The following is a 25,412-nucleotide window of genomic DNA, read 5'->3' as shown; positions in this document are numbered from 1 at the left end:
AGGTGGTTTAAATTAAGAGAGCAAATGTGGGGCTTCCCTGGTGGTACAGTGGTTAAGAGTCGGCCTGCCAATGCAGGGGATATGGGTTTGAGCCCTGGTCCGGGAAGATCCCACATGCTGCGGAGCAACTAAGCCCGTGTGCCACAACTACTGAGCCTGAGCTCTAGAGCCCACGAGCCACAACTACTCAGACCACGAGCCACAATGACTGAAGCCCGCGTGCCTAGAGCCCATGCTCCGCAACAACAGAAGCCACCGCACTGCAACGAAGAGTAGCCCCCATTCGCCGCAACCAGAGAAAAGCCCGTGAGCAGCAATGAAGACTCAACACAGCCAAAAAAAAAAAAAAAAAAAAAAGACATAAATGGTTATTTTTAAAAAGAGAGAGAGAGCAAATGAGTCATGCATTAAAAAATAAGGAGAGAGAGAACTGGAAAGAAAATAAGAGAATACATTAAATCTACATCAGAGATCCATATATTGCTAAATAACATTTGAACAGAAAATAAGAAAAGGCTGTTTCCTCTTCTCTTTTCCTGCTTTCATTAATTATGTTCTTTCCACTTTCTGATAATCCTTACAGTAAAATAGGTCCTCTTTTGGGGTACGACTTCTTCAGCTGAAATAGAGGAAAAATTTTCCGGAGAGTACTTTTTTTCTTAATATTGCCATCTTACATTGTCTTTTGCATAATCACAACCATAGTACAGATTGTATCACTTGGGGCTTTAATTATTCAGTACAGCATGATAAATGGAATATTAGCTCGACCACTTAGCAATCTTGTTACTGCTTGAATCTGTTACATAACTTCCTAAACCTTAATTTCCTCATCTGCAAAACAGGGATAATAATAATACATACCTCATGGGTTGTCAGGATTAAATTGAAATAATACTTGTAAAGTACTTCATAGTTCCAATTTCATTGTAACTTGCTCCATTCCATTGTTTCCTAGACAATTTAAAGATGTATGGGACTCGGCTGGCTATAAGTCACTTTCCTTATGTTACATGATTTTCTCTCTCAAGTTTGGTGATTTGATTTCAGAGAAAACCTCATGGTTTTCCATTAATCTTCTTGCAAAGTGCTTTCATCCTCATGGGTCTTATTACACTGATGACTTGGTGGAAAAATCTGTACTGCATTTATGGATGATGGTTAGTTGAGGATTAGCCATTCCATAGGATTTTATTTCAATAACTGGAAGTTTCTATCATATTAGTTATGTGTCTAGAATAAAACAAATTTTGAGTTTGGATAAACTTCAACACTTGCTTTAGAGCACGCATAGGCTGTAGAATATTAGACATTCATTCAACAGATAGACTTGAGCAACAAAAACCCTGTTTATTGAGCACTCTTTCTCAGCTGGCTATACTCAGTGCTTTTCTTGTATTAACTCATTTAATTCTAATGATGGCCTTTGAGATAGATATTATTATTATCCCATTTTATGGGTAAGAAAATGGACATGCAGAGAGGGTGAAAAGCTTGCTTAAGACTTCATGCTTAGCAAGTGACTGAGCTGGGATTTCAGGTCTGTCTGATTCAGGCCTCTCTTTTGAAACATTATACTGTTTTCTATGATGCTACACTTGTCTCATTTGAAAAAAATCTGATGAATGCTTCTGGCTTAAAATGCTCTCTGGAAATGAAGCTCACTTAGCATCCTCATTGCAAAATCTAAAGAAAATTCAAACTTTAAGCTGAAACTGAACACATATACTGTACAGGGAAATTGTTGACAAAGTGGCTGCAAGAACCTTATGTTCAAGTTCCTTATCTTGAACATGGAAGAAACCATGTCAGAGTTTACCTTCTCTATGCCCTGTCAAAGGAGAAATGAGAGCCCTCCTCTAAATGTCTTTGTGCTTTGTTCCTTTGATAAGATCTCATTTGGTATGTTCTATTCCACAAGCTACAAATCCCACAAGGGAGAAAAGGGACTGCTAAATCATTATGACACTTCCCCCAAAACACCTACGAAGAAGATGTCTAGCCACATTCTCTCAAAAATAAACAAATCTCAGTTTCAAGTTGCTATCCCCAAACTCATAATGCCCTTTAAAGTAACTTTTAAAATTCATAAAGGTAAAGAAGTTCTACTGCTAAAAATACAGAAAATCCAGAAAAGAAGACTAAAAAATGTTATTACACTACACACAAAATTCATCATTAATATCTTGTTATTTACTGTTTATCAGTCTATCTACAGACACACTTTAAATTAGTTGTTAATTTCACATAAGCTTTGCTACAAAATGGATATTCATTTTCTGTAGGATTAAGTTTGTTATGAAATAGCAACAATGGGAAACCTTGGATTCAACCAACAGCTAAGGATTTTCTTGCTACTTAAATTTTAACTAGTGTACCACAACTCAATTAATTAATAAAAACATATATTTAAATTCACATATTAAAGTCCTCATGGATTAAAAGTTGTCATTTTTCTAAATGTTATTTACAAAAATTGTTTGAATAAGATGACCTAAAAGTTGTACATTTATCATAAGATCTATACACTGCCCATTACAAATTTGTATTTCCATTAATGTGGCAAATCTTTAGAGACATACATGGAAATATCAGTGGCAAAGTAACCAAACTCATGGGTGGTATTGTTGACTAAGTTTTTCATGTCTGGGTCCAAAACCTTGCTTTTGATCACTGAGTCTCATGCTGTTATTTAATGGGATAGATTACTTTAAGGGATAGATGGGTACACTTTTCTTAGAAGTGAACGCATATAGCAGTGGGGCAATTTCTTCTCATTTGCAACGTACATCAAGGTTGAGTGCGTGTGACTGTGTCAATAACCACTGTATGCGTGAGATTAAAACATAAGCGACACCTACAATGGAAAAGAATCTGAGTATGTATAACTGAATCACTTTGCTGTATACCTGAAACTAACACAACATTGTAAATCCACTACACTACAATAAGAACATAAATTAAAAACATAAGTGACATATTCTTACATTCATGACTTAAAAATAAAAGATGCAAAAGAGCATTCACAACATATACATGAAAATAAGTTAGCTCCATTTGAAGCTGGCTGACATACACCTATTTTTATTGGTTATTGTAAATTAGTGTGTAAGAGGTCTTCAAAACTGCCACATGATTCATTTAACAGATTTAAATTTCTTTTTGGTAAGAGAATTGAAAAGAAATTGACTGTGGTATTTAACAATGGATACCACTGATCTCTGGAAGCACTGTCCCCATGTTATTAAGTAGGGTAGGCATGAGGCTGAGAAGTGTGTCTTTTCTGAAAGTCATTTCTTTTTCCAGCTATGGTTATGGTGATAATAGCATAAATATTTGCACTAATTATTTCTCACCATCTGCAGTTCAAATGCTTCCAACTATTAACTGGGTTCATGCTTTTATAAACAAAAAAGGTAAATATTTTTGCAATGGGTTATGCTTTTAAGCATTTCTCTTTCTCTTCTTCTTCTTCTTTTTTTTTTGCAAGCATATTTTCTGTTACTGCTGGGAAGGATTTACTTTCAATTATTTAAACACCATATTCACTTCACCACCCTGATTTTAACTTGTTCCATATAGGCAACCTCCATGTTCAATATATTCTGCTGAAGTCTGTCAGATACAGTGCCCAGAGCAGTGCTTTAAAAAAAAAAAAAAAAGGCTGTCACTGAAGGCCCAGAATTGATAGGAGATGTTTTGTAGCAGATCTGTCCTAGTCTCTCCCTAGTCTTTATGAAAGATGTAATAAATTAGGGGTTCAGAGTTGGGAGGAAGAGAAACTAGTGAGCAAAATAATGGGAAAAAAAGAGCTCTCTGGGTAATTGTCCTCAACTGTAGGAAAACAGGCACAATGAACATGGTGGTTACCCAGTGGTTTTCCCAATTTCCCATGATAACTGCAGGTCCAAAGGATCGGGCAGGGTTCATGCTGGCACCAGTGTAATTGATCTATAGGGAAAAAGAACACAACTTCAGACATTGCTGAAACAGGGCTACTAACAGGTAGACTTCATTGCAATGTGCTACCATTTGCCAAGTCAGTTAGAGGAACTGTCCAGATGTTAGCAGCCATAGCAATGTTCTCATCACAAAGTTAGCAAAAAAATCACCTAAAATGGACAGACGTAACTGGATACTAAAGAACTACAGCTGTGAAACATAACATCTTCATCCAGCTCTGGGGTGAGGATAAACAACATGGATCAATTACTTAAATGCGCTTGGAAACTTACTGCAAATAAATGTCCAATTGCAACAGAGAATCCAATTGCTAAAGCTATGGAACCAGTGACATCAGTCCGTTTGGAATCACAGCTGGCAAAAATAGTAAACACCAACTGAAATGTGATTATCAACTCCACCAGGAGACCGTGACCAGCGCTAAGATTTCCATGAACCTGGAGAGAGAAAAATGCTCCATCTGAATTAAGGCCAGGGAACATTTTCTATGATAACATATCATTGTGAAAGGTACATTTTTATCCCTGCAAAAACTGATGATTAGTTTGAGTCTTCTTTCCCACCCCTAGTTGAGACACTTGCCCCCCTGCCCCCTCAAAAAAGAAGAAATAAATTTCTACTCATGTTGTGCCATCACAGATAATTAATTACTCTTACAATGACCAAGAGGGAGTTTGTGCTGAATGTCCTTTTCTACAAAGGAAGCAAAATATGCCACTGCTGCACTTAACTTATAAAAGAGTTTCTTGAGAGTCTTGTAATTTTATAAGGCAATGATTAAATCCATTAATTAGGTTTAAATTAATTAATATATATTTCAATTAAAATTTAAACCGTGTGTGCGGTTTTTTAATCAACCCTGGTGCTGAGCTAACAAATGATGTTCTTAATCATCTAAGAACAAAACTAGGATCAAACGCCAATTTATTTTCTTAAGTGTGACCCTCGATGCAGATCATTTTAAATCTCAGGCACATGACAAGAAACAAAATTGTTCCTTCTGTTGGTGAATCAACAAATAATTGTAACAAAAATGCCTCAAGTTAAATATATAGTCAATATAGTCACTGGGATAGAGAGAGAGAGGAAAAAAAACCAACACAATTGTTGTGCTACCCAGACTTAGTGCTATTCACGTTATTCAATAGCACATAATGATTTCATATGCTGTAGTCAGCGTGGCTGGAATCAGTTTTCACTCCTATCAAGAGTCATCAGACATTCCCTGGGAATAAATTAGCAGTTTTAGGAAGGTCTCTTAAGCCACCAGTTGTCGCTTAGTAGTCTCTAAGAAGCCTAGAGTCTGAGTTTGAAAACAAGAGCTAAAGATGGTACCGTTGTGACTCCCAGGCCTCCCACCACACTGGGAGGCGTGACCAGATAGAGAATCCCAGCTCCAATGATGGCACCCAGGCACTGGGCTGCGATGTAGAAGACAGACTTGGCAATGCTAATCTTCCTCGTGCACACCATGGCCACCGTCACGGCGGGGTTGATGTGGCCACCACTGATGTGGCCAAAGCACTGGACCATAGTTGCAATGCTGAGTCCAAAGCAGAGGGAGATGAGAACCATGTCGACCGGTAAGGGCTTTTCTGCTCCACCCCAGTTGATGGTGGATCCCAGGCTGAGCAGGACAAAAATAAGCATAGCCAGAAATTCCGCTGTGACTGCCTTCCAGAAAGCTTGAGTCCAGACCCCTTTGAAGGCCACCATGATACTCTCTCTTCTACACAAAGGTCCACACTTACTGAAAGGAAAAACAAATCGGCATCAGAAGCTACCAATCCAAGGTTTCTGCCTTTAGGTGAAGACGTCCAGGCCCGCAGTCTTGCGCCACAGTAGGGAGGCCACCTGGCCAAAAGTTATTTGCATACAGAGAAAGAATGCTCCTGGAAAATCTCCTTAATTACTTAATTAGCTCTGAAGGAGATAATTAAGTAGTTACTGTTACGGTTATTCTAACAGAAATATTGTTATGTTATTCAATTGAGATTGTTATTCTAATCTCCTTTGAGTTAATATCCAAAGATCATCCAGTTTCCCCGGAAAATTATCTGAATTGTCCCTCGAAAGGAAAATGTCTAAATCAAGTTCCTTAAAGAATTAAGAATAAAGTATATATTTACCTTGTAGTCAATTCCCTCAGAGCAAGTTTTTACGTTTCAAGGCACTTTTTACATGTCATTTCTATTTGGAACCTACAGCCATAAAAAAGGGAGGTCTTTTCCAGTTTTGTCCTTTATGGTTCAAATGGCATTCTGGAAATGGATTTGCAGAGCTGACTGTCCCTTCTCTCCCCCGTTGGAGACTCTGGATGGAGGCGAGTCCTGCTAGGAAGCCAGGAGGGCTGGAAGGCTGGAAGGCTGTCTTTGGAGAAGGTGAATCTTGTTTGGCGGGAGGGGAACTCGTGGTGACTGACAGGGGCGGAGGGGACAGGCGGGGCCGGGGCTGGGACCCGGGACTGGGAAGCGGACACTGCCATGCTCTCCCCGGCCAGCGGGAGGAGTCCGGGAGCCCGCCCGGGCCCGACGGTGGCGCGGAGCCGTGTCAACCGCAGGCCCCAGGGCAGCCGGAGCGCCTCTCCGAGGGCGGGGACCGGCCTCCTGGGCGGGGCGGGCTCCAGGCAGCGCCAGGTGCACAGACGCAGCGGCCCCGCCCGCTGGGTACCAGGCGCAGGCACCTCAACCGGGAAAGTGCGTCCTGGCCTCCGCGTACTTTTGCAGGGTTGAGGGACCATCCTCTCTTGAGCCTGACTCTCCACCCCTTGACGTTTACCTCTCAGATAAAACCTCCCAAAGGGGATCCTGGAGGCCAGTGTGTACCAGCGGCGCCCCAGGCACCCTGCCCGCCAAGTGCGGGGGACAGCGACTTGGGCAGAGCTGCAGCAGGCAGGTGGGCAAGGAGAGTGTGGCCAGGGAGACCATGGTCCTCAAGGCAGGAGGCTCCGGAGAGCGGTTTTTCTCTAGTGACTTCCTGACGGCTTTCTCTAAATTCTGCTGGTGCCTCTTCCTGGGGCGGGGAGGGGGCGTGGGGGAGAGATTGCGCGCCTGTGGGCTGGGGGGGAGGGGGGAGGATGGGTAGGGCAGCAAGGCAGCCTTTGGGATGGAAGACCCTTTCTTCCTCTTAATGTCTTTGTATCTTTAGAGTTGAGGAGGGGTGGGGGTTGAGGATATTAATGGCAAGAAATGGCTAGGATTCCCCTTGGGAGGCAATGGCCCCAGTTACCCCATTATTCAAGACATTTGCCCTTATCCTTCGTCTGTGATAGTGCGGGAGGGGAAGAGCGTGGAGAGCCTTTAGCGGAGACTCTCATCCCAGGGGACTGTGAAAAGGGTTAGACAAGAAAGCCAGGTATTTTAACAGATTAGAATTATTGCAGCTTTCCCTCTGACGGCTACGGAGCACGGGCCCTTCCCCTCACTCCCGCCCCCCCGCCTCGCCCCCAGTCACTTCCAGTCCCCAGGAGCCCGGGTCCCGGCTGGCTGGGCAATGGAGACATGCTGTACCAACAAGGACCAGAGGAATGCCGCCCTGACCTTTAGGATCTCGGCTCAGCCCCTGGTCTGACAAGGGGATTTGCTTCAGAGTTGTAAAGAAAAACCCATTTTCTGCCCAAGCCCAGGTGGCTCCAGAAGGGGACCAGCCAGCCCTGTCCCCAGCGGTCCCTTGCCCCAGTGAACTCCTCTAAGTGAATCATGTAATTACGAAAAACCCCAGCTGGGAGGACAATGACATCACACTCCCTAGAGGAAGAGAAAATAAAGAGACAAAAACAGCCCTTGGAGCAGGGCAGCAAGGGTGCCCTGGGGGGAGAAATGACAAGTATCCCAAAGGGGGAGAAACTCACAAATTGAAAAAGAAGGTAGGAGGCTGGCTTCTGAACTCACCAGTGGCCCACGGCTGTAGCCGAGATGGCAAAGGGCAAGGTGCTATGTCAGGCGATGGTCCTCTGTGGCCGGATTTAGTGCGAAAAAGGAAGAGGACAAGGCAGGAAGCTAAGGCATCCAGGTGGGCAGGATGCGGCGGGTCCCATTCTCAGCACAGGGATCTGGGAGAGGCAGGGCCCTGTGTACAAGCCGCCTTCCTGCTGCACCCTCTCCCTCACCTTCCCTGAGCATTCTCTGTGCATTTGCCTCCCTCTCCAGAGACCTAATCTGAGAAGCTCAGTTGCTCTTTCAACTTCAAGCTTTTATCAGCCAGAGAAATAAAAACCCAACCCCCCAACCCCCCAAACAGATAGACTCCTTAAGCACGCCTTTAGCTTTCTTTGAAAACGCGCAAAACGCTGATCGCTTTCCAGGGCAGAGTGACCAACGTCAGTCGGCTGTGAACCCCAAAGTCCCCTGGCAGCACATACATACCTCTGGCTTGACAAGCGCTCACCCCAGCTCTCTCACAGCCCCTCTTAATTATCTATTGTCAATGTTCCCTTCCCTGTTCACACTCCCTGGAAATGCATCATCACCATTTGTTTTGCTTCTTTCGCCCCAGAACAAAGGGGGTTTGTTGATGTGACCGGGTTGTATAGAGCCGGACACATTACTTTCTAGCTGAACGCCCAGCCTGAGCCACTTCTGGACAGCTGAGGCCATGGGTGAGTAATTTTTCTGATGAAAAATACTGCAGATAGATTTACCTCCATAGGGTCATTTTCTTGTGCTTTCACAGGTCTCCAGTATCTGGAGGATTTTGCTCCAAAGCATCCCCTTTCTTCTGCCCTCTCTCTGCCTCTGAATATGCCCGGTACCCAGCCCTGAAAGAACCACCCACCTGCCCGAGAGTTTCCTTCTAGATTCTGCCTGAGAAGGCACACGTATCTGTAATGAAAGAGTCCGAGTTTCATCTTTCGTCAGAGCATTGTTCCCTTAAGGCAAAGAAGGACTTACCCCCACTGCCTGGCTGCAGGTCTGTCACTCATGCCTCCTTTGGCTAGAGGGCAGCGCTCATTGCCTGCGTCTGGGCTCCCAGTGCACTGGGAGTCAGATTACGGCCACTTGTCTGATTGGGTTTGTGGAGTTTTAGGGGTGGAAAGATTCTGCACCATGTGGCAATCACTAAGTTATATTTGAACTTGAAATGACTTTTCTACCTGTTTGCTGTAGACACAGGGCATTTCAGGAACACGAAACGCTGGCTCACATTAATGTTTCTTTAGCTGCTGACCCTTGAAAATGAGGATTTCCCTAAATCTTTATTTGAGTTCCTCCCACCACAGAGAATTGCTGACAATTTGTCTTTTTTTTTTTTTTTTTGGTTACACGTATAGTTGAAATTGGGCAACTATTACAGCACGGATTTGCATTATCCAGCAGTTGAGATGAATTGAGATTTCGGATGAGGTGCATTTGTTTTTGAGTGGCGAAATATCCAGTGGGTTCTATGTGCAGTTTTTGTTCTGAGAAGCAGCTTTTTAAGCACAGCAGATAACTGCAGGTCTCCTGTAGCCTGTGCAGCACTGATTTGGATAACAGTAAATAAGGCTGCTGTAGAGGCTCACCTGACTGTTATGTTAACAATTGTTGGGTGAGAAGTGGCAAATTTTAAATATATAGGGTTGGGTGGGCACAAAATTATTGGGAACTGTAGGTAAATTTAATATCTAGAAACCGAGGGACAGGACTGACTACATCTTTTGTGGGATCCAGTGCCAAATGAATGCAAGACTCCTTGTTGAAGAACTATAAGAATTTCAAGTTCACAACAGCAGGACATGAAACAAAGTGTGGGACCCTTCTAAGTGCATAGGTGTGTGCCCATGAAGGCATCCTCGACTGAGGAGTTTGGTGAACTCTGGAAGGTCTAAGAATTAGTGCCTGTGTCACCATCTCATTAATTTTTTTTTTCTTTAAATGGACCTCAGGTACCTAGAATTGGAATAATCCTAATCCTTGGTGTATGACACTCTGTCATCACTAGTACATGTATGGCCCTCTTTTATTTTATAATAGGTAATTAATTACTTAAAAAAATTTATTTGGTTGCACCAGGTCTTAGTTGCGGCAGGCGGGCTCCTTATTTGTGGCACGTGTGCCCCTTAGTTGCGGTTCGCAGCCTCCTTAGTTGTGGCATGCGAACTCTTAGTTGCAGTATGCATGTGGGATCTAGTTCCCTGACCAGGGATCGGACCCCGGGCCCCCTGCATTGGGAGCGCCACAGAGTCTCATGCACTCCCCCACCAGGGATTAATTCATTAATTAATTGATTACTTTTAAGGTATATAATGAACATCCATGAACCACCACTCAATCCAACAACTAGATCTGTGATAATAACTCACATCTACCTATGGGACCCTCCCTCTCCCTGCCCTGCCTCTCCGCCTACCATCGCATTTCACATAGGAGTTTTATTCAGAATGAGGTGTGGCAAGAAAGAAATACAGGACAGAGAAGAAGAAAACGGTTATGTTTTCACATCATAGTTACAATTTTTTGTTTTCTTGTTTCCTTTGGGTACTTGAGAATTGGGAATGCTTGAAAAGTGCTCATGAGAGAGAGGAATTACAATTTTGAGTGTGAATTGCAGAGGAGCTCTTTAATCCTGTTTCAAGCATTCTCAGATAACAAAGATTGAATTTACATCCTTAAGAATGTGGCTGCACACTGATGGCTGGCCATCAGGGGTTTCAGACTTTTTAAAATATGCTCCCTGAAAGTCAGAACAAACTCTGATGAGAGGTGAAGGGAGGAATTTATGGGAATCCACAAAGAACACTTAAAGTATTTCATGTTGATTCTTAAAGCTGTTTACCATTCAGATTTTAGAATGAGATTTTTTTTGTAAAGGTGCAAACAATTTTTTTTTTAAATTTGAAAACTTTGACATTGAGTCAGAAGTGTTTGTGAGGTCTTTGAACCCAAGGAACAATGTTGCAAGGCTTAGGTTTGCCCTCAAGAATGAGGCCTGTGGTCCCATCCACAGGAACCTACCAAAAGGGGCACTCCCTACAGCTGCCGGTCACTGGGGGGACATTTTTCAGGTCCACTCTTTGTAAGTTGTGCTCAACTCATTAGCATTCACTCCATGGCCTTGGCAGTTCCCGGCACCATTTTGCAAAGTGCCAGCAGGACTTGGTTACCACAGTTTCTCAGACCCTTTCCCTTTCTTCTTGCTGGCTGATCACTGCCCTGGTAGAATGGGCTGACAGTCCAGTTCCTAAGGGATGGCTGTTCCCATCCAGGGAAGGGCCACCCTAATTGGCACAAACTCACACTTATTAGTACTCTCAGCAGAGAGGTTCAAAATTGACCAGGGATTAACCCTTCACCTACTGGCGGTAGTTTTTCTTATTAGGTGTTCCTTATTATCCTTTTTATATTTGAGATGGTCTTATTGGTCTTCCGGTGACACGTTGAGTCTTGTGCAATAACCACCTACTTCCCTGGCTTTTCTTTAAACTAAGGACAGAAACTTCCAATAGGATTGTCTGTGGCAATGCATGCAGCATATGATAATGGAAGATATCAGCTATCATGCACTTGTGATGGTAGAAAAAGTATGAGGCAGGGAGTCCTGGTGAATATAAGTAATAGCTTCTCTGGCGAATATAAGTAATAGCTTCTAAGTTGACCTGTTTTTGAACTGGCCTAGGCCTAGAGCCAAATGAGATTTGGGATCTAAATTTTTTTTTTCCCATTGGTAATCTTGCAAGGGTCTAAATTCATTTAAAGATGGAATAACAATTTATTGATGAAATCTTCTTGACTTTCTTACTATATAGTGCTCTGATCTTTAGGAAAAGGATAGTGACATGGCACATTGATTTACAATCATTCTTGTATGTCAGGCAAGCTTGTGAGTTTTTAGTTGAATAGCTTTGTGAAGTTGTAGGTCAGTAACATATGAGAAAAATGAAAGAAGGGTAAATGAAAATTACGAGTACTGGGCAAAAACGAGTGATTGATGCACTTTGCTCCTAATTTTTCATCTACTATATCACATTGTTATATCCTTGGGAGCTGATGTATATCTGTAGACCCCTTTTCCTATCCTGGCGCTCAGAACTTTTAGTGTTCCTTCATGTGTTTGGAGGTTGAAGACTGACTCAAACGCACTAAAAATGCCAGCAGTACCTCAGGACCAGAAAGGAAGTATCTCCAGGCTGGCAGGGACAGACTCAGCTGCATCTCACAAATCTTATCTTGCTTTTCATGAATCTCAGTGATATGGAGCCTCCCCCAGAGCACTTATATATCATTATGTTCATTAAAAACAAACAAATAAACAAAACAACAAGAGCAGCAGCAGGTAGCCACCAGCACGACAACAAAGGGCTTCAGTGGAGATTTGTTCCCTTTTCAAAGGAGTGTTGTCTCACTGTTATAGTAACTCAGAGTGGTTGCTGGAGATATGGTTCACCACCAAAAGAGAACAATAAAAATAACAATCAAAAAGCAGCAAGGAACCAAAAAAAGTCTGACTTAGCTTCCTTTCCTCAGTGAGGTGAACCCGACAAAACATGGGTCTTGGCAATGGACGTGGACCCTTTCACTTGATCGCTGCCCCTGTCCCCTTTCCCCATGGGGCCAGGTTTTCCCGTTTGGTTATAGCAGGCACAGTTCTCTTGATTCAGAGCCAGGCGGATTCTGCTTTGGCTGGCAAGTTGTACTCTGCTGACATTTAAGGCAGGAATTCCCTGGGAAAATAGTCAAGAGATTCTTTTGGTCCTGCTGGCAGGGTTCCAAAAGGTTTAGGGTTCCCCTCTCTAGGCCAATGGGCAGAGAGAAAGGGAGGGAGGCAAAGAAAAACAGAAGGACCGTATTGAGTGACTGTATTTCATCCGAAGCTTGTACAAAAAAGCAGAAATGTGGTTGGATGACTGGATACTTTTCTTACCCCTTATCTCCTACCCAGCTACTATGACAGTTCGGAGTTTGGTTGGGTGTTTTAAAGGCTGCTCAGACATCCACAGTCAAAACTCTGTTTTCTGGGAAGCAAAGGACTTTGGGATCTAATGGGTTGGACTGAAATGTTTGGAATGGTCGATAATCTGTAAAGCGTAGTCTGTAGTAGTAATTGTTCCAAAATTTAAATTAAATTTGAACATATTAAAAGCCAAATCAACATTCTGGCAATTATTATCACTTATACAGAAAGGCTTGGAATCCTTATGTTTTTAATAGACTAAGAAAAATAGTCCCAGTTTCAAGGAAAGAGCAAAATGCTTAAAATTCTGTGTGTAAGGAAACTATGACAGGAGGAGTAGACCGAAAAACTAGGCAGTTAAAAGAAATGCTGCCTTTTCTTAGAAAATGAACATATTCTAAGAAAGGAGAAGAAAGGGTCATAATCTGTGACCATAAAAAAAAATGTGATAGACTCTCAACGGTCTAGTTCTTTAAGACTTTTCTCAGATGACCCTTCTCATAATTCAGACAAAACTTTCTCTTGCTTCTTTCCTAAATGATCATACATCCTTCTCTTTAACTTCTGTATTTCCTTTACTCCTACAATCAGAGAAATCTACCTGTGAAGAAATTCACAGGACCTCTTAGAAGTGTCAAGCCTCATTGATGGTTTCACCATACTTGAATATTCTTCTCTCTGGCTACCCTTGGCCTGTGTGCCTGTGGCGGGGAACCACACTGTGACTACATCTTGTCAGCCCCTCTAGGGAGCCACCTAAAGTGATTCTTCCATCTTCAATCCCTTTCCCTTCTCTCTTTGCCACACGATTCTCTGATTCTTCTTTGAGCATTCCTCAACATTTATCTCCTCCAAGAAGCCTGCCCTTCGCAAACTAGCTGGGCTCTAGTCCCATGAAATACCCATAGCAACCTGTGAACCTATGTGATACTCTACAGTTATTACTAGGTAATGTTTCTGTATCATTCGCCAGTGTTTTGATGCTAGTTTACTCTCTCTTTTTGGATATGAACTGAGGTCGTGGGCTATATATGTTCTATTAAATTTCTTACAGTGATGATAATGATGATGAAGGGACAGTAATGATTTTGGTGATGATACCCATTGTGCAATGGAGGGAAAAGGGGTAAGAGTTGGCAGTCTTAGCTCTATCACATAATTCTTATTGGCTGTAAGCCACTGGATTTTTCTGAACCCTGGTTCTTCATCTGTGAAATGAAACAGAGCATTTTCTCTGTCCTCTCTTTTTGTAAAGTTGTGCTAAGGCCAGATGCCCTCCTGACCTTGTTCTGGTTTTGAACCATCTCATGTGTGCTTGCATGGGAATTCCACTTGGGAATTCCCCAAATGCCATCATAGGATTGTTCCCAGCATACTGGAATCATCTGTTTACTTGTGTAACTGCATCACTAGTCTGTAATGGAAATAGGAGCAGAGAACACTCTCAATAATCATAGTAATTAATTAGATTTAGTAATTAATTGCTGTATCCCCAGCACCTAGTATAGATCCAACACACATTTTAAAGACTGAAAAACATTGTGGAATAAATACATAAGTGAATGAGGCTCAAATAAGGGGATACTAGCAGAAGTGCTTTGCCAACATAATTGCTAAATGTAAATAATGATGATATTGATGCTTGTGATAAAAAGACATTCAGTTATAAGTCAAGAAATTTATCTATGCCAAACCTTGAAACAGTCATTTAAAATAAAGAGCTAGATAATTGCAAAGTATTAACATTAATGATAAAATTTTATAAACTTCATATGGACATAGATAATTCCAAGACCATATTTCAGAGTTTAAGTCAGAAGTAACATTTTAAAAAAACCTCTGTCTTATGGATTAATCCAAAAGGTCTCAGCAGATTTTATTTAAAAAGTAAGAAACTGCCTTATGACATCTCCTCATTAGCTTGTTGGGGATGATTATAAATGACATTTATGGCTCTCACATGTCCACTCAGGCCACTGAGTTCTGCTGGAAAAAGTAGTACCATTGAGGATGGATAATTTTACAAATTTATAATTTCCAAAGTAAACTTACACCTCAGTGTCACCTAGAAATCCTATTCGTCCAGAATCATCTGTCTCTCATTCCCTGGAAGACTGTAAAAGGCATTTGGAGCAGTTCTTTGCTCAAAAAGATAAAAAGTTTTGGAAAGATGGAATTACAAAGCTGCCTGAAAAATGGCAGAAGGTAATGGAACAAAAGGGTGAATACGTGGTTCCATAAGGTTCTTAATGAAAATGAAAAATGTGTCTTTTATTTTTACTTAAAAACCGAAGGCACTTTTTGGCCAGCCCAATATTTTTTTAAATAACATTTTCATTTCTAATTGGAGGGACTTTTAAAAGAACAGTTCAGTGAACCAGGAACACACTGACATAATGAACTATGATTCCCACTGCTATCTGAGAGGGATTAGTACAACAGAGCATTGTAACAAGGGCTAAACAGTTTTATAGACATACTCAATGTTTAGTTCATAGTTTTGTTGTGAAACTTTTCTGTGTACAAGTCTTTATAATCACCCAAGGGGACATACAAAAATCACTTTATAAACTTTCAAGAGCAATACAATTCTTCATTGTTATTATTATTGCTAATAATTCCATTTAAAAAATGAGAGCTTATTGAGTAAATGGAAGAGCTCTATGATGTCCTGGTAATACCAACATTATTATACCCTTCAATAGCAGATCACATTGAAGACCTCACAAAATAAGTATGCAAACTTCATACTACCCTTCTCATTCTGCACAACATTTTGAGTAGAAAAGTTGTGGTACCATATGGCTCATGGGACGTCAGAGACAGAGATTGTTTGTGTCAGAACTTGTGATGTTCTCAATACCTTGACCTCAGCTGCGATCACTAGGCCTGCCTGCAGCCCAACATGGGTATATAGCTCCTCAAATGCCCCAGAGTGTTGTGTAATCCAATGAACATTTAATTTTGGTGAAAGGAGAACAAGTGTCTCCATAGTTGGTGAGACTGAAGTTCTAAAGCTTAGTTACCTGTCAAAATTACACAGGTTCTGAGCTTCTGTGGCTAGTTGTCAGCCAATGGATATCTTACAATGCTTGCTTTTTCAGGACTGAGACCATGTCATAGTTACTTGTACTCCTGTAGCATCCATGGTACAGAATCTTGGCAGGTGCTCAATAGTTGCTAGTAAAACAAGACTCTTGGTGCCTAGAACACCAGAGACCAAATGGTTTACACCAGATTATGCATGAAGTGGTCTTTTACTTGTAAAATAAGTGATCTTCACATCTGTATAATTGGCATGTGTTGTATTGAATAGTGCTCTTAGAACACTCATAGTTTCTAAGAGCACTATTGTGTTTGAAACACTCATGTTTCAAATATACTTGTGGTTTTCTAATTTATAGTAGTAATAGTCTTGTGTATCATTTATACTTTTTATTAATTTCTTTTGTCATTACTGTCCTGTTTTTAAATTTTGCATTAAATGTTCTAATAAATATAATCACTTAATATCATAAAAAATTACATAGTTGAGGACATGATCCAGTCCTAGAATTTGGGTCCTGAAGATTTCACTTTAACCCTTGGAACTTGTTCACTTCTACAAGAAAGCTGAGCTTTGATTTTTTTAGTTGCATCAGAGCCTCACTATGTAACACACTGAGTCAACAGGCCATATAATACCTTTTAAAAGAGAAAGTGAAAAATGAATCCATTTAACAATTTTTCCCCAGTAAAATTGCTGTTGTCTGTATAAAGCTAAAATAAGACAGCAAGATTGTCAACTGTCTAATTTTCTAGAGTTACATTTCAAGATCAACATTGGAAGCAGAATTTAAAAACTGTGTGTTTATAAAATCAGAATGTCAAGAGTGAACTAAGCAACTGATCAAATATTTTAGGACATTTTGAAGTATCTAGAAATAAGTTAGCTTAAACAGTCAGTCTACGTTACCTATGGCAAAACATGATAACTGTTAAAATGGTGGTGGTGGACCTACAGCGTTTTGAGATTCTGTTCTATTTATGTATGGTTGTAATATTAAATGGATAAGAAATTAACTAACTACCGTAAATCCAGCTGGCTGGTAGTATGTGACTGCCCTTGTGGAGTAGCTTTGGCAGGGTATTGAGCTCAGGGCTTTCCCTGGTTCAGCAGTGCAAACCCACCCTGGGACCCTGTGCTGCTCAGTCTTCCCTCCTCATGCTCTGGCCAGGTGTTCTCTGGTGCCCCAGGGCTGTTCCATGGGTCCCTCGAATTCCTTACCTTCCTGCTCTTTCCCCTCTCTTTCCAGCTATGACCTCAACCCTTGCATCACAGTGAAAACAAGCCTTCAGATGGGAAATCCTTTGAATTCCCTTGACCAAACCTAAAAATGCCTTGCATCTGCGAATTCTCTCCACCTTACCTGTCTCCTATGGGAATAGGATCCCTCCAGTGTCTTGGAGGGCTTCCTTCAGTCGTGTTCTGCACCCCTCCCATTTCTGCTTCCTAGTACCATCCTCTGATCCGATCTTGTCGATCAGACTTTACAGTTGAAAAATTACTGAACCCCCCAATACGCATTTTGTTTATGTCAACTGTGGGTATTGACCCTTACCGTATGAGGAACTGAAACAGAGAATTTAAAAATTGTTTTAATTTACTTAAAAATGACAATAATAAACCCAGCATATGTCAACTAAATTGAATTTTCAAAGAAAAAGAAATATATTTATATTCTTCAAAACAAAAAGATTAGTGAGAAGAGTAGCATTGTTTTATGTTTTTGCAATTCTCTTTAATGTCTGGGTTAACAGAAGACAGCTGATTCCCCTTTCTGCTTCTCCATACGAGCTGTTGTGAAATGATTGTCTGGTTGAAGTATGGGAAGAGAATCCTGCCACACACATATATGGAGCTGGAAAAGAAATGTCTATTTTAATAACTTTTTCAGATAATTGTGGATATTTTTCTTTGATAGTACACCAAAATTCAATAAGCAGTTGTTTTTTTAAAGGTTAGTGTCAATGTAGATGCTGAAGGCATATTAATGAATTTTCATACCTTGTTACTTTAAAATCTATTCATCTATTTTTTACTTTGAAGTAGTCTTCTAATAAGGCATCATTTTGAACATTATGTGTGGTCATTTGGAATCTGTTCATTCATTGACTTATGTGGATCTTCCAAATGTTGGCATATTTTATTTTATAATATCAAAAATATCATATTCATCAGTGCCACCACCAATCACATCAGAAAAGTATTAAAGTTTTGAGAGCTGTCAACCTCACGATGGCAGACACAAATTTTCCAAAATGATAATTTTTTTGAAAGCTCAAATATTATTATTGGCAACAAATATTGTCAGTTTTTCTGGAAGTGACGGGCTCATTTGCTCATTTCCAAGAAAATGTCAGCCAATCACTCAATTTGAATAGCCGTAGTTTGTCAGGCATTCTTTAAAGGAAGAATGGTATTCCATGAACAAAGGGGCTGGTTCAGCTTATGAATCCATCAGTGCTGAAGATAGCCATCACACTCTGTCTGTAGCAGAAGTACTTTATGTATACTGCTCCTTTTGTCACAGAGAACATTACAAAGACCTCCACTCAGTGTCAAGATTTAATAAAATTAGTAATTTTTGCTACATCAAAGACATTCTTAAGTAGAACTGACACTGACTGTACTGCATGTGATGGTGAGGACACCCCTGCTAAGACAGTCTTGATGCCTTGATTCCTGCCAAGGTGCCAGCAATTTTACCCACCATGGCTTTTGTGCTGACAATACAAATGTCATACAGTAAAAAAAGGCAAGTAACATCTCACTAGGATTAGGAAAACAGCCATGATCGCCCAGACCCCCTGAAATATCTCAGGGACCCCCTAGGGGTATGGAGACCACTCTTTGAGACTCATAGCTCTAACCAATTATCCTCATATTCTGTATCTTAATTCTCTACTTAATATTACCTCTTTCTATTGGGAAAAGAGCTCACCAAAATAAATCGCCCCTCAACCCCAATGACCTACCAGTAAATCTACTTTCCCCTGTAGAGCCAAATATCCATTAAAAATTACCTCCATTTATTGTCTCTTTTCTCATGTTCTATCCTTTGGTACTGGCTATAGCCTAGTTTCTCTCCCTATCACTTCCTGTAAATGCTCTCTTCCCGTACTCAGGCTTTCTCTGTTGTGTGATTCTAGAGGAAATGCCCCAGCCCTTACCTTCCTCTGTGGCACCTGACCCCGCTGACCACTCGTACATCATCATATGTGCCAGGATTGGTGCTAAGTGCTTGGCACGAGACGGCTCATTTAATCTGTGTGGCATCCAGATGATGAAGCTCCGATTATTATTCCATCTCACAATTAAACACAAAATAAGAAAAGTGCCCAAGGTCATGCAGCTCACAAGTAGAACTGCAGAGTCTCAAACTCAGGTCTCCATGACCCCAAAGCCACAGGTCATGAGCACCACAATATACCCCCTTCTAGAAACACCCCCTTCCCTTTCCAATGACAGCATTCTCCAGGTTTGTTGTTATCAGTTTCTCAAACTTCTATCATTTCTGTTCCACCTTCACCATTTTTTTCATATCTAAGTCAACTCTTTACGATTTTATAAATATAAATATATAAATATATATGTATATAGTTGACCCTTGAACAATGTGGGCTTGAAATGTATAGCTCCACATATACGGACTTTTTTCAATAGTAAATACTATAACACTACATGATCCGAGGTTGCTTGAATCCACAGATGTGGAACCGCGGATCCTGAGGGTCAACTATAAGTTATACGCCCATTGATTTTCAACTACTCGGAGGGTGGTCACCCCTAATCCCCGAGTTGTTCAAGGGTCAACTGTATTTAAAGTCAACTCAGATGTTTACTCAGCGTCAGTCTATGCAACAATACCATCAGTCTGATACTCTGGTTAGATTTTTATAATGCATATTAAATTCAGCATATAATTTTCAGAAAAGTCTATTCCATGTACTACCTCAAGCCATCTTGCACACCATCAGTGTGTATGTGCTGTTTCCATCGTGAGGAATGACCCTCTTTTTGATAAAGGAGGTAAAGAAGAGAGGACTTAAGGAGGAAATGCCTTCTGTCAAGATGAAATGAAAAGAAGAGGAAAATGAAGATTTGTGTGTATCTCAATTGATGGTGATAAAAAATGGTGGGCCCTTCAGGCCACAGAGATTAAGGAATGTTTGATAGAGCAGCACAGAAATCATTACAGAATTAATTACTTCGGGATAAATGATGGTGTTTTTCAAATGAAAAGCTCGGGCTCTACCGTCCTTCAGAAACTGTTATGCAGATCAGAGAACGACTGAAGTGGCAGCAGTTCTGTCCTCAGACCCTGGTAGTGGGGCCCTGCCCTGGACCCCTGCTTTAGAAGGCTCTGCCTCAACTCTGAGTGCATTGTCCTCCTCTGGTACTTAGAGCCCCTGTAGACCACACGCCCCATGACTGGGACTCTGGAATCCTCGGTTCTCGGGGCCTGGACTGGCCTCTTCTTTGGCATCCCTCCCCTGCTCCCCCCCCCGATCCCACAGCTGATATGCACAATCTTGGTCCCAGCTGTGGCCAACGAACAGCTGTTACAGGTGCGTGTGTATGGAGCTTGGACTGGGGTGTCCACACTCGTGCATGTGACACTCCCCATGGGACAGTGTGGCGCTGTGACTGGGAAGAATAAGGGGGACCCAGTCATGCCACTATCAGGAGTGGCCTTGATTACCCCCGAGTCAGAGAACTGAGCCAAGGAGAGAGAAGCGATCCCCAGGAAACAGGAGCATCAGTTCAAAGGGAATGTGTACTGCAAATTTCACCATCAAGTTGGGAACTTGTCAACTTAAGACCAAGACATGGAGTGTTATGTGCGATTCGCACCAAGACAAGAGTCATAGAAGTCACCACTGTGACCATTTTGATACAGATCCAGTTGGGACAGGGTAATGTAGGACACAGAACAACAGCAACAGTCGTGGAAACAGGATGACAGAAAGGGCCCTGAATGGAATGAACACAGAAAATTGTCCCTTACAACTGCATTTGGCTAAGATTTTCCCTAATTCTTTAGAAAAAAGGAAGTAGAAGTTTGTGAAGAAACTCCACTAAATATTGTTTTGGGTTTCAATCAGATACATATATATTGAATAACCTCTATCTTTCAGGTGTTTTGCAAGGCGCTGGTGTACATAAAATAGTAGGAAAATCTATTCCTGAAGATCAATAGTAGGAAAATCAATGAATAGTAGGAAAATCAATCATGTGGGAGAAGAGACTTCAGGTGGAAAAGATGGAAGATAGCAAAAATTTGGATGTTTGTTTAGGAAGTGTGCTAGGGAAGGCCCATGAGATAAACAATAAGGTTTTGGTTAGCTAGGAATGCAGTAGAAGTTAGCATGAATTTGTAGAAAGGTCAGTAAAGTTCTATAAATTTCTTTAGCAATGATCACAGTCAGCGGAAGGAACAGGAAAAGGGAATGGAGGGGCTTATATCAAGCTTCGCACAGTGACTGCTTAAAAACAAAATCCAGTGTTTGGTGAGAGCAGCACCAATGTGTCTGCCATGCCACCCGGGCTAACTGTCATCATCATTATCACTAACTTTTTTTTTTTTTTTTTCTAGTTCTTACTATATGACATTTTCTGTTCTTAAGTCTAAATCATTTCTGAACTTGGCAGGAGTCCTGTGACCGCAAGAACATTAGCAAGCTGGGGAGAATGGAAGGGCAAGGTGATTCCAGGGCTTGATGAAGATTCCAGAAATTTGTGTCCAATTGCTTCAACTTACACTGAAGAGGAATGGGATTTCAGTATGAGGGATATGATAATTTGACAATTCCAGAATGAACACCTGAAATAGAGTATAGTGATTTTCTCTGAAGGTCATTAAACAATTGAATGTATCATTTTAGCTGTTTTGGAATATTTTAGATGTGGTCTTGTTTGGAAGTGGGTTATAATCAAGATGATCACCCCACACCCTTCCTATCTTTAGGGATGTGAAATTAAGCTTGGTATTTTTTTGTTTCGTTTGGATTTAGACTCTGACTGATAGAAGAATAATGAGGATTTAATCTCATTACTTAGAATTGAGAAGATAGATTTTCAAACAAATAATTTGGCTACCTGTGCTGTGGTTGAGAGCTGTGGCTGTCTGTAACGAGGTGAAAAAAAAAAAATCCAGTCTGGATCGGGTTCATCTTTCATTTGATTAAGATCTGGTAACGTGGCCGCATCAGGGAAGAAATTTGCTATCGTGTGTGGAAGATCTTAATTGACATTTGTCATAACTAACTTTTAGACTTAGGTTTAGAGGCATGTAGAAAAAAAGACACAGATTTGAGCCCACCTGGCTTGTTTGCTTGTTTGTGGATGTGGAACAATCTTAATTCAGATACCGTGAAAGTCAGAGGGCTGTGTAGGCAGAATTGTCTGTGAAGCTGATTGTTCATGCACCGCAAAACTTGCTTTCAATGACTGAAATCAATATTTTCCAATGCCTCAAAGCAGGGTCCATTCTGAGGCCTTCGAAAGCAATTTTTCATTTTATTTCTTTGCAAACTGACATATCACTCCATTTGCTTTGTAACAGAAAAGCCAATTTAAAGCAGTTTGCTGCTATGGCTAGCTCTCTCTGCCTCTTCTACCCAGGATCCCCTGACCCTCTAGACTGTTCTGTGCCATATGGTAGAAACAACCCCAAGATGGCTTTCTAAACAGGAGATGTGTGGCAGATTAAAACTTAAGTGAATTTATGATTTAACCAAGGAGATTCTTTCCCCAATATTGGTACTAATGTGATTGCACTGATTCCTTGGTCAATTTTATTGCTTGGAAGATTGTAAGAATTCATCAAATGGCTTTTAAAGAATTTTCATTTTTTACATATGTAGTCACCGGCTCAAAATCTTATTTCCCAGTTTAAATTGTTTTCTAATTAATGTGTTATATGTCCATGGATAATCTCACAACTGTAAGAGAAATGTATTTTTCTCCTAGTGATAAATACTAAGTTCACTGTGTTTCACAGAACACAACACTGATCATTGGTATAGCCTCTGCTCATCTCTCTTAGTCCTCCTGTCTGGAAAGTTTAGCTTAATATGGAAAGCTCTGTGTGTGTGTGTGTGTGTGTGTGTGTGTGTGTGTGTGTGTATGTGAAATAAAAGGGAAATCCACTGTGCTGTATGGTTAGTTTCCAGATAATAAGTTTTGTCTTGCAAATGATAGTTTTAAAATACTTTGAACTCTTAAATTTACTACAATTTAAAATCTGTATCCAGGAATGTTGCTGTTCATACTGCAACTTTAGTTACAGCCTCAAGTTTGAACCCCTAGTAAAGCCGTATCCCGGAGCCCATAAACGTATATGAGAGATGCTCTGAAAAATATTTCTTGACCAGCATGGCATGGAATGGAGAACTGGGGAGGATGGGATGGTAAGGAGGAAGGGTCCGGGAGGAGAGAGTTCCCTGAACACAGGCAAGGTCAACCAGGCTCATGTAGGTGATGCCACTTTCTCCTTGTTCACATAATATCCAGAAGGTGTGCTAATTGGTCAGCAGTTTTCCAGAACTGCTACCTTGGCTTTCAGAGAGTGCTCTGGGGTATATTTACACAATCATAGAGAAAAAATTTCTTGAACACATAGTTTGTGCCCAGTACTGTGACTGAGCCCTCAGTGTCTGAGTGTGAACCGTAGCCATAGCCTAAGGGCTAAAAGTTGTCTTGTATTTTGATCTTTTCTGCCATTTGGTTTTTTAAAAAATGTTTGCATTTTCAAGAAAATCATTATTACCCATATACGCCAATTTTGTTGTTAAGAATTAGTACAGGGGCTTCCCTGGTGGTGCAGTGGTTGAGAATCCGCCTGCCGATGGAGGGGACACGGGATCGTGCCCTGGTCCGGGAAGATCCCACATGCCGCAGAGCGGCTGGGCCCGTGAGCCGTGGCTGCTGAGCCTGCGCGTCCGGAGCCTGTGCTCCGCAACGGGAGAGGCCACAACAGTGAGAGGCCCGCCTAGCACAAAAAAAAAAAAAAAAAAAAAAAATTAGTACAGTACTGGTCTTTTCATTTTATTTTGGGTCACAGGCTTGCAAAGCTTTCTTTAGGACTGCAGTAATTAAAGGTCCATGGCTCAGATTTATAGAACCACTGGAATCTGGATATCTAGTCTAATTCCCTCACTTTTCAGAAGGTGAAATAGAGTTCCAGAGAGATTTATTGATAAATGGAGAGAGTTGTGTTTTTAACTATATTTTATAACAGAATTGTTCTTCAACATTTTAATTAGGGTTTTGTTATGATGTTTAAGTATCTGATACTCGGCGAATATAGAGATTGAAGATGATTTACTAAATCAAAATGTTGCAGGGCATCTAATAGAAGACAGCTTATCCCTTCTTAGTTTTTTCTTGCTTTTCTTCCATATGCATTAGCCACTTTTCGCTCCACCCCAGATGAGATCTTCTTATTTTCTACCTGAGCATGAATTGGCCCTGTTTGTTTCCCCAACATGCTAGGAGCTGTTAGGTTAACTGTTTCTTAAGCGACAGTCATTAAATAAGTATCCACTGGACTTAAACTATGACCCATGAAAGGAAAACCAGACATGATTCCTGCTCTTGAGTTGCGATAAATACATGCAGAACAGTGAATAACATCACCTTTCAAATTATTATTATATGATGGCATAACAGAAGCAAGGTTGTATATTATAGACAGTAAATAAGGAGGACATATCTACATTGATTCTATATCAGATCATAGTCTGGTGATGTGTTAATCGAATGCTTGGCAATCACTTGCTTGGTTTACCTATTCAGGCTACTGCTGTTGAGGAAATGAAGACAGAAAAGATGGGTGGCTTCATTTTACACTGATACTTTGGAATAGAGAGCATGGGCTGGGTGGCATGCTGAAAATTATGGATGAAGAATTTTTAGACAAGTTAGGATGGCTGCATTAGAGAATCCAAGAAACCCAAGCCAGTATTTGTCATTATCTTTATAACATATGAGTGACTTGTTGGGGTTTGTGCCTAGTCATTGCAAATGCTGCCTACAAGGCAGTTCATGGACAGGGTTAAGGAGAAGGTGCATGTGAGAAGCTAAGTTGCATTTGGAGAGAAGTGCCAAGGTAAGGTTGCGAGGTTTACTGGTCACAATCCCAAATTTGGAATGAAAAAGTTACCCTTTTGTTCAGTGTTCAAGTTGGGAGTTTGCCCTGCAAGAGACAATCTCAACTGCTGACTTTGCTTGAATGTACTTGGAAAGAGAAGGACTTAAACCAGCCATGAGCAGGAGAAGAATGCCAGGTTTTCTGGAAACATCGCCAAAACCCAACAATTTCTCAGAATTTTCAGAGGCACCAGAGGAGTGTTTGCATATCAATGGAAAAAGTTCTGAAAGCTCTGAAAACTATTCCCAGTTTTACTTTTTCATTGAAAGGCAAAAACCATTGCTGTGAATAAGACACAGAAGCATTTGCTAGGGCTTTGTTGAGAGTTAAAAAGGGGACCTTGGAAATTTTAATTGTTCAACCCTTCACCACAAAGCCAAGACA

At 41.0% G+C, this 25,412-nt stretch overlaps 1 protein-coding gene across 7 annotated transcripts in view; it reads right to left on the bottom strand.

Moving 5' to 3' along the window:
- Positions 1-25,412, bottom strand: part of AQP4 (aquaporin 4) — a 72,349-nt gene that overhangs the window by 4,528 nt on the left and 42,409 nt on the right. Inside the window, exons 1-4 of one of the 7 annotated variants that reach the window (XM_059040047.2) lie at positions 8,853-8,933; positions 5,299-5,713; positions 4,236-4,400; positions 3,871-3,951 (exon numbers count right to left, since the gene is read on the bottom strand). In XM_059040047.2, coding sequence (XP_058896030.1) covers positions 3,871-3,951; positions 4,236-4,400; positions 5,299-5,713; positions 8,853-8,884 — 693 coding nt within the window. In that variant the 5' untranslated portion in view covers positions 8,885-8,933. Of the gene's footprint in view, positions 1-3,870; positions 3,952-4,235; positions 4,401-5,298; positions 5,714-6,092; positions 6,660-7,853; positions 7,924-8,327; positions 8,402-8,602; positions 8,934-25,412 lie in introns of those variants that run through there. The other 6 variants (XM_059040049.2, XM_059040048.2, XM_067014825.1 and 3 more) reach the window with 6 other exon arrangements.

This window comes from Kogia breviceps, chromosome 15 (assembly GCF_026419965.1).
Source record: "Kogia breviceps isolate mKogBre1 chromosome 15, mKogBre1 haplotype 1, whole genome shotgun sequence".
In the NCBI taxonomy this organism is placed as follows: domain Eukaryota; kingdom Metazoa; phylum Chordata; class Mammalia; order Artiodactyla; family Physeteridae; genus Kogia; species Kogia breviceps.
The sequence above is the reverse complement of the archived record's forward strand: the minus strand, read 5'-3'. Positions and strand labels throughout refer to the sequence as shown.